Source organism: Pezoporus wallicus, unplaced genomic scaffold, assembly GCF_028554395.1.
Source record: "Pezoporus wallicus isolate ANWC-B61680 ecotype Strahan unplaced genomic scaffold, APGP_CSIRO_Pwel_v1 contig_8476, whole genome shotgun sequence".
In the NCBI taxonomy this organism is placed as follows: domain Eukaryota; kingdom Metazoa; phylum Chordata; class Aves; order Psittaciformes; family Psittacidae; genus Pezoporus; species Pezoporus wallicus.
This window is the reverse complement of record NW_026641139.1, coordinates 290,275-299,834: the sequence shown is the minus strand read 5'-3', so window position 1 is coordinate 299,834 and position 9,560 is coordinate 290,275. Positions and strand designations below refer to the sequence as shown.

At 52.6% G+C, this 9,560-nt stretch overlaps 1 protein-coding gene across 1 annotated transcript; it reads right to left on the bottom strand.

Annotated features, from left to right (window-relative positions):
* Window positions 1-4,690: 4,690 nt before the first annotated feature.
* NMB (neuromedin B) lies at window positions 4,691-9,065 on the bottom strand. Its single transcript, XM_057422131.1, has 3 exons — window positions 8,889-9,065; window positions 8,230-8,432; window positions 4,691-4,970 (listed from the first exon to the last, which is right to left on the bottom strand). The coding sequence occupies exons 1-3, from the start codon at window positions 9,022-9,024 to the stop codon at window positions 4,923-4,925; spliced, it is 387 nt and encodes a 128-aa protein (XP_057278114.1). The 5' UTR covers window positions 9,025-9,065; the 3' UTR covers window positions 4,691-4,922.
* Between the last annotated feature and the right edge of the window lie 495 nt (window positions 9,066-9,560).

Genomic DNA, 9,560 nt, shown 5'->3' with positions numbered 1-9,560 from the left:
GCCAACCCCACCTCACTACAACCTCCTGTCAGGTAGTTTCAGATAAACCACAACCCACTGCTTTCTTATTACAATAATAATCCATGGAGTGAAGGTAGCCTGCAAGCAGAGGTGGCCTTGCCTTAGCTTATGTGAAACAAATAGTTCAGTCCAGCTGGAACCAGCACACATTTTTGTAGGGTTTGTGGAATCACCTTCCAACCGGTTTAGGTTTTGCAAGAACCCTTTGCTGTCCCAGAGCCCTTAAGGACCTATTACAAACTCAGAGTCCCTCTACTTTGACTTGGACCCCCACTGCTGGGATGAGCTTGAAGACTTGAAGCAGGAGGACAAGCACTATGGTGGAAGATGTCTAAGACAGATTGTCTAAGACCTGGCCTGAGGTTGGCCAGGTCTCCCATGCATGTCCTCTACCAGCTAGGTATCACAAAGGCTTGTGGATTAGGGTGCAGAGCTCTTCCTGCCCAGTGGTCCTGTCCTACCAACCATCTCCTTGGGATAGTGTCTTGCAGTTGGTGACAGTCCTGGTGTGAGTGAGAGGTTGAACTAGAGACCTTCAGAGGTCCTCGCACTAGCACTTATACAAATCTAGTGGCCCTGTTCCTCCTACCGTAGTCTCTCAGACCTCCCAGCTGGCTCCTAAAGCCTTTCAGAGCATCTGCTCCCTTCCTTCTGGAGAAAGGGCACATGGCTGGTGAGGAAGCTGAGAAGCTGGCCCTCCATGAAAGGACATGGTCCTTGAGGTTCAGCACTGTCACAGGTATCTTACCGGGAAAGGGAAACAGAGTCCACCTTGGCCCAGTCCCAGGTATGTATTCCCACAAGTCCTCCTGCCCTGCTGGCAGCTATCTTGTCCCTTCCCATGGTGTTTGCATCCGGGTCCTGAACCAGGTTGCTGCCCTCCACTCCAGCAGCACAGACAGCCTGGAGCTGCTTCCTGAGGGGGTGCTGGAGGCTGGGGGCTGGTCAGTGTCACCACCCTGGCCAGTTTGTGCAATAGGTTTTGGTTTGAAAACACCTGGAACAGGTACCGATTTCCTCCTGGAGGCAAACTTTTCCTGAGCAGCAGAGGATAGAGGATATCACAACCATAGGCACACTAATAACTGGAAATGGAAAGAAACGAATGCCTAAGTTTACTCTTTCTAGATCCTACATGGTGTAGGAAGGGGTTTTACTGTGTCCATCTAAATGGGACTTGCCTGAATTACCACTTTGATTGTCTTCCCATAGCAGGAGAACACCACAGTGTAGCAGTTCTGACCTGCATGTGCTTTCTAACAGCCATCAATTACCCAGAACTTCTGCCAGCTCCACAGTCCTGGTACAACCTCAGCATTGTCCAAGGAGTCCAAGGGCTGGCAGGTGGACTCGGCTTATGTCACCTTCCTCTCTGGGAGCACAGGAGCCTGTTACCAGTGCAAAGCAATTTCCCAGTACAATGTCCTGCTCACTATAATTTATACACCATGAGCTTGAAGAACTACTTCATATTTTAACACCTTATTCCTGGCTGGTTCTCAGCACCATACAAAGGTTAAAACTGCATCATAACAGAAAATCGAAGTGAGATTGTGTTAGACCTCCTCTCCCTGATGGTTTTTGGAGCCCTGTGTAGAAGGTCCTATCACAGGAGGGCTCTCACCCAGCTCCATGGCTGGTTCTGTCCCTACTTCCCTAGAACTGCTTTCATGCATTGGGGACTAACATCACATGTCTGCCAGGATGAAGTGCTGCAAAGAAAGACCATAAAAAAGGCTTTGCAGTTCTCTAGCCTCAAGCAGCAGCATTTGGTGCACACACGCTGTACAAATATCCTCCTGAGCAGGGTCACATAGGGGACCTTTGTTTTGTTTCCTGATAGCAATCTAATTTCCTTTCTGCCTCTTTCTTGCCCTCCTTCATTGCCTAGTTTGTTGGTCTCCTATGGAACAGAGGTCTCAAGACACCTCAGAGGAAGGAGCACACCAGCATGGAGTCTGATGTCTTTGCTGAGGACATAGTGGGAGAACCAGTCCCGTGTGAATGAATGACAGGAAGAATTTCACTAAGCCTGGGTCAGCAATGACACCAAGTGGTGGCAGTGGCTTTTCACAGACATCCCTCTGAGCCAGCTCCTCCTCTGGAGGCAGTCTGACAAGTAAAGAGAAACTAATGCAGTGAAGGCTGTCTCCATTTCTATTATGTCACTTCACACCTTTTTCCCACCCCTGGGGTCATACCATGGCCACAGGCTGTGGGGAAGTCTGGGAGAGCAGCGAAGAGCACGAACCCATGCTCTGAACTGTCACTATTGCTGAGGATCTGTGCTGCGTGCTCTGTGCTACCTCAGTTGAGTCAGTGGCCTCACTGCATCTCTGATGGTGCTGTGCAGAAGCAACAAACTACTGTGAGCCAGTTCTGGTGTCCATGCAGCAGCACGGAGGAGCCTTGAACTACAGCAGCAGAACTGGGGGGGGGGAAGCTGGAAACCAAGCCAAACCAAAAAACAAACTGAAGAATTTGCCCCTTTCCCCAGCTTTGCTCCTAGAAATCCCCAAAGAACACATGTGACCTGGTGAGTGATGGGGCATTGTGCTGGCGGATGCCAGGGCAGAACAGGCAAATCGCCAAACCATGGCATCCCTCAGAAGTTGCTCTGTCCCTCTCAGTTTGTAATTTACATTGAAGAGAGATTGGTGGGTTCGGGCTTGAGTGGTTGCTTGACTGTGGGAGAAGGAGAAACACTGAATAGTTAAGCAGTGGAGCAGGTCACCCAGACTTCATACCTGGAGGTTCCAAGACCTGATGGGACAAAGCCCTGAGTAACCTGGTCTGATCCCAGAGCTGAACCTCTGCTGAGGTCCTCTCCAGCCTGAGTTATCCTGTGCTTCTAGGTTGGTGTTCAAGGCAGGTGCTGGATACCTTGCTTCTCAGTAACACATGGCTCAGGGGGTAACATTGCTCCAGCTATCTACATAGCAGTTCAGAGGAGGATGAAGCAGGGCTCCATGGTGGAGCAGGAACTCCACAAACAGACTGCTGCCCATGAAGGACTCATGCTAGAGCCTGTGAGTAAGCCCATGACAGAACACGTACACCCCCAAAGGAAGATGTGTGCTGAGCAGTCACAGGAAAACAGCAAGAAGAAAGGAGCAGCAAAGAGGAACCTTCTGTGGCCTGACTGAATCCCCCTGCCATTGCCTGTTCCTTCACCAGGGTGGCTGCATGTAACCTGCAGGAGGAGGAGTAGTGCTGGGGCAATGTTGAGACTGGCAAATTGGAGGAAAGGTGTGAAAATTCTTGGGGTTTTGTTTGCTTCCAAAAACCTGAATCGGTGCTCAAATAATTATGGTATATTCACTGACAATAAATTCCTCGAGTCTGTTTTGCCCGTGACGGCAATTACCCAGTGACCCCCCCACCTTTAGCTCAACCCACAAGATAGTGATGGGAGGACATGGGGGACAGACAGACAGGCTTTTGCTAGGTGAGTGGGAGAATGAGGATCTCATTCAGGTATCTCATGGCAGGCTTCTCCTGTGACGGTCAGAAACCTGCTTGTCCTCCAATAAGCTTGCCTGGGCGGGATGTGAGCTGGTGGCCCCATGGCATGACAGTATGACAGGAATGCCATTAGGCTGTCAGTCCATCACACTGCTGGCTGAGGGGCATCTGGTCTGCTCCAGTGTCAATCACAATACTTTATGTCATTACTTTTCTTGCTTATAACTAGTTTTAAGCCAAGGCTTTGCTACAGCTAATGAAAGGCAAGCTAGGGGTCACCCACATCCCAGCACACAACAGCAAGCCTGGGCAAAACAACATAGGTTGGAGGAAGGGTTCTGCAGTCCTGGGCTCAAGTGACTGCAGGACAGTGGGACACCTCTTGTAGTGAAGTTGGTGGGTCAGGGACCACGAAGGATACAAAAAGGCAACAGAGGCTGCTGTGATGGTAGAGGCTGGTTGTTCAGCAGCAGGTTGGAGAACCTGGGAGGGCTCCAAGAGGTAGCAAGGTGATACTCTCCCTGAGGGCTGCCACTGTGCAACTGCTCCAGTGAGGCAGAGATCATGCTTGGCATGATCTGAACCATGCCTCCTGGAAAACTAGCTTGGTCCTGCTCTCCTGAAGGGTGAAGGGCCCTAGCACTGGGGCATTTGATGGGGAGCATCAGGTCTTGCAGGCAATGTTTAGGGTAATCAAGTTGTAAGATACATGAGTTTTACCCACCAAACTACCTCTGCTCCTGTGAGTGCTTAACTACATGCACAGGGTGAAGGCACATAAACCGGCTGAGGGTTTAGTGATCAGCACACGAGGGATAGCAGAAGGTTCAAGGAGCAAGCCAAGGCCAACAAGCCCCTAGTAAATCCTGGGGTCTCCCAAGGAAGGTACACTGCTTGAACCAGAAATCCCAGCAATGCCATGACCAAGATGCTTTTTGTAATGCTGATAATCTTTCCAGCAAAGAGGGTTATAAAGATGCTCCAGCAGTGAGGGGTGGAATCAGCTCATCCAAGCTTGTAATTTTGTCATGCAGTAGTTAGTCTCCTTCAGTGAGCAGAGACTGCAGGGACTGAATCCACCCCCCTCCTGGCTGCTGAGAGCTAGGAGCTTCCTTCCATCACCCACCGAGCTGCTCCCTCTCCCCATGCTCCCTGCAACAAGTCTTCCCACCTTCCCACACCCATGGAAAGATCGGAGCCAGTCTGTGCAAAGAGCCAGCTTTATTCCCAGGGGTGCATCAGACATGAGGAATGCAGAAAACACACAGGCAATATACAGGGAGGCTCCGCTTTTCACACAAGCACTCACTACAAACAGTGTTACAGAGAGAATAAATAAAAAGTGATGTTGCTACAGTGACCCGCAAGCACGACGCTCTCCTCTGTGTGCCATTCACGGCCAAGCTGCAGACCTCATCCTCCACGGCTGTATTTCCTTAGCTTGAAAAATACTTCTCCAGCACCTTTGTTAAAAGCCCTGTCTCCTACAAGAAAAGGCACAAGGGTGAGAACACTCACACACAGCTTATACCAACCTCATCTGTGGGTACCATGGGGCAGAAGATCAGACAAATGTCCCATACTGGACCACTTTCATCAGGGGTGGCTGGGGACACCATATGAGAAGGAAAGGATAGGAGATAGAAGCCTTGTTCCCGCCTCCCATCCTGAGCTCCACCAGCTGGACTACAGCTGACAGACATCAGAGGCAAACTTCACTAACCCACTGAGGTTGGGCTTCAGGAACAAGAGCAGCCTCAGGGCTCGATTCAGCACAGAAGGCAAAGAGAGACACAAACCACAGCAAGGAATTGTTACAGAGGGATTTTCTGGGATTGAGTACTGCCCAGAGGTCCTAGAGCTGTGCAGGGTAGCACCTTCATGCAGAGGGGTTCTCCCAACAACCATGGAAATATTCTACTCCACTCATGGCCTTGCCCCATCTCCTACAGAAATACTGCCTTACACCCAAGAAGGTGACAAAGGACGGGGACAATCCTCCTCTGCCAGCCAAGTCCTGGTCACACATAGCAACAGGGAGACACCATGAAGCCCCAGCACACTGAGAACTGAGCCCTGCCTGCCACATGTGGTTAAATGGGCAAAACAGAAACCTCAGTTTGCAAACCCCTTCTGCTCTGTGTGACTTCTGTCATCGCAAGCACGGACCAGCACGTGGACTCCTGTCTTGCAAACGCATGGGAAACATCCCGAGACAAAACCAAAGGGCAACAAGCAGAACTAACCCACGTGAAGGGAGAGCAAGCAAAAAGACCAAGCCCTGGGGTTTATTTCATGCCTAGAAGCACCCCTCAGAATGCAGAAACCCACTTGTGAATGATCGTGACACCCTCAGAAAAGGAAAAGCCCACTCAGTTTTTCAACAAAAGTTCCTTTGATCCTCTGTGTTGCAGCAGCAGAGCAGCACTTGGAGAGCACATTCATTCCTGCCTTGCTGACCGTGGGGGGCCAAGGAAGGGAGAAGCATCTTTGTTTTTCTAAATTGAGTTGAGATGCAAGTGACAGATCCTGAGCTTGGGGCAGACAGAGTTTAACAGGGCAGAACTATTAAACAGGCTTATCAGGCAGGTGGTGAACACAGCACACAGACCACTTCAAGCACAGACTGGATGCTGACCCCACACGTCCAACAAGTCACACTGAGGGGAAAAGTTGCCAGGATGGCAGGAGTTTGCATTAGCACTGTGTCACTCAAGAAGTAGGAAAATAAAGTCCCATCAAAAAGCAGAACATAGCACTCAAAGCACCAGGAGAAGCAGTCCTGTAATATCAACCAGTAGCTCAGAAGCAAGGATGCCCTGGGGAATGGGTGGTGCAGAAAGGAGCAGGAAGGCAGGAGCCAAGTTTCATGAGGTGCTCAGAAGGGCAGAACCAGACCTGTCACCCAGGAAGTTCTCCACAGCCACCACAAGGATGAGCACAGCAGGGCACTGGCCAAGGAAAACAAGATGCTGGGAGAAGGTGAGGGATACGAGGCAGCTGCACATCAGGCACCTATGCTGTGATGCCACATGTGTTCAGAGCATCCCATCTCCCATCAGGGAGGCATCAGGGCAGTGATGAAATCACTTTGATTTCAGTGACAAGCTTTGACACCCAGCACACACGTGCCAAAGGTTGATGTCAGTGCTGGGTGCTATCCCTGGGCAGGACCTGCCTTTGAGCCCTGGCAGTGAGTGCTGGAAGGCACCAGCACCCAGCTGGCCGCCTAAGGTAGAGCACCAGTGCTGGAAGCAGCCTCCACTGAAACATGTCTGCACTGTGAGCAGTAACCACAGGACTTGAATCCAGAGGAGAGCCACAGGGACCACTTACCAAACTCGCACCACATGCTCACAAACATCTTAGTGGACAAGGCAGAGTGGCACATCCACCAGCCCTTTCATCATCTTGGGCAGGTAACACAGCAAACACCCTTCTCCTCAAAGGCTCCGCAGGGATGACGGAGGAGGGTCCAGGACTTTCATAGCCCTCTCTCCCCTTCCAGCTGCATCCAAGCAGCAAAAGCCACAGCAGCACAGCACACAGCATTGTAAGGCTGGTGTCTTCAGCTCATGCTCTGCTGTATCCTAACGGGAGAAAGCCCTAATCAAAAGCCTTGGTTTACCTTAGTCTACTGAAACCAAGTCAAGAAGGCACTTGAACAACCAGTGCCACTCAGGCTTACAACCCTGCAACTCTGCTCCAGCTGTGCCTTCCCAAAAAAGCAGAGAGGAGCCAGCACTGCCTACACCTGGATAACAGTTTTACCCATGTGCAGTGTTAATGAATAGCTCCTAGAGTACAGCAGCTCAGTGGGACAGCACACGTAGGACCCACTTAAGAGGATTCCATCCCCTTTAGGCGCTCGGTTACTTCCTGCTAGAAAGTAACGGCGAGACACCAGGGAAGCATGCATGAGGTGACCGACATCAGCGCCACAAAGAGTGAGCAATTCCATCTTGTGTGAGGGTCTGTGTGTGTGCATTGCTCCCAGAAGCAGGCTTTCAATTAGGAGTTGTGTGAGCTACTAGGCAAAAGCCACACCAAAACTGAGGATCTGCTGACGCACAGCAGGACTACCGGAGCTCCTGCCTGCTGAGACCCGCTCTGCAGAGGCACAACTAACACACGCCTCCTCTCTGCCAGACAAGCTCACAGAGCAATGTGCTGCTCGGTACTGATGGATCCTGACCGTAGCAACACAGAGCCAAGGTGGGGAAGTCAGGGTATCAGGAACCCAAGACCTCTTTGCATGACGGACTCCTTTCCCTTCACATATGGAGCTATGTCCCTCTTGACCTCTCTCTAAAGAAATAGAGGGGAAGAAGAATCTCCCAGTCCCTACAGTGACTGGAAAAGGGGACCTTTCTTCATTGCCACAGTGGCCAGCCATCCTAGTCTGCATCTGCTCAAGGAAGACCCAGCAGTTTATTAACAAACCCTGTGCTAGAGATCACCACTGCTACAGCTCCATTGCAGGATCTCTTGCTCATCCTCACACCCTTCCCAAGCATTTGGGACTACTAGCCACTGCCCAGCTAGGCACAAGCCTAGGGAGACTTTTCTGCCCCTTTACGACTGGTGTTAAGAAGAGGTTTAAGGAGGGTTAACAAGAGTAGAAAGGGGAGAGAAATACACCTCTAGCAGCTCAGATGCTCCCAGCAAAGCTGGCTGTTGCAGATTAAGAGCTCCACCACCTCCCTGTTCTGAGCATCCCGTTCCCTCCTAGCCAGTATTCACCTGGTCAGTGAGGTCGTATTTTCCTTGATTCTCATACAAAAGTCTCTCTTGCAAGAGGATTTTCAAGAGCTCACGGGTAAGCAGTTCCATCATGTCCTCCAGCAAGGCTCTGAGAGAAGGACCAAAGATCATGGGCACCGCAGGCTCCTCTGGTGGCTCCAGGTGAGGGGAGCCCGTGACACTCTTCTTCCCCATGAAGTGGCCTGCAATAAACACACCTGGGTATCCGCACAAGAACAGGAGGAGAGCGGCTCTGGAGAAGCTGCTGTCTGCTACCTCACCTCACACTGGCACACGGCAACAAGAAGCACCGAGCAAACCTAATGAATTAGCCAAGTACATCGAAGTGAGAACCCCAGAAATCCCAGGTCCTCGTTCCACACGGGACACTTGGGAAACTTCCCCGTCTTGTGCCGGCATCCCTGGGATTGCAGCACTGCCGGACACGCGAGGAGGTTGCCTTTTTCCTGCCTAGGTCTTCTCCTGCCCCCCCCCCCCCCCCCCCACGCCTCTAAGCACCCCCTCCGTCCTGCGGGGTCCCGAAGGCAGCAGGGGGCTTCCTGCAGGCAGCGGCACAGAGGCGCCAGGAGGGCTCCGCACCCCGCGCGTCCCTCAGCTGCTCCACAACACGCGTGTCAGCGCTCCCCCCCCCCCGGTACCTGTGGCCCAGAGGTTCCCGCGCGGGTTGACCTTGATCTTGGCAGCCTGGCTGCGGTGCTCAGCGAAGTCGAGGTGCACTGCGCGCCCCAGCGCGGCGCCGCACAGCAGCAGCAGGAGGCAGCGCGGTGCCGCCATAACCTCCCCGGCGGGACCCGCCGCCGCCCGCCCTTATAGAGCGCGGGGCCAGGCCCCGCCCCGCCCTCCCCTCAGGCGCCCTCAGCCGCAGCGCCGGGCGCCCGCTCAGCGCTCTTTGTCCCCCGCAGATCGGGTGAGCGCTGTCGCCGCTCTGCTTGTGCTCGCAAATCCATGGTTCCAGCGCAGGAGGTGGCCAGGCGGGATTCACCCCTCTCAGCCCAGGCTGGCGACTCCCCATTGCCTCCCGCTTCTCTGCATAGCAAAGCGTTCCATGGTGTTACAGCTGGCCCCGCAAGAGCGCCAGCCAACACCCATGGCACACTTGGACACGGCCGCTTCGGGCTCACAGATGTTACGAGCCAAGCTCTCCCTGTAACAACCACCCTGAGCCTTGTCCACTGCTCCTGCTTCTCTCTGAACCCGGGGACACAGGCTGGAGACCTTGTTGGTGGAAACAGGCAAAGGAGGCATGGAGTACCTCAGCTTTGTCCATATCCACTGCCATTTGCAGTGGTGCCCTACAGAAGAGCTTCCTT

Bases quoted from the DNA above. Each gene is read 5' to 3' on its own strand.
- NMB (XM_057422131.1), bottom strand. From the start codon at position 9,024: ATGGCGGCACCGCGCTGCCTCCTGCTGCTGCTGTGCGGCGCCGCGCTG. The intron at 8,433-8,888 runs GTACCGGGGGGG...TGTTTATTGCAG, and splicing joins CGGGAACCTCTGGGCCACAG to GCCACTTCATGGGGAAGAAG. The intron at 4,971-8,229 runs GTGAATACTGGC...CTTTTCTTGTAG, and splicing joins AATACGACCTCACTGACCAG to GAGACAGGGCTTTTAACAAA.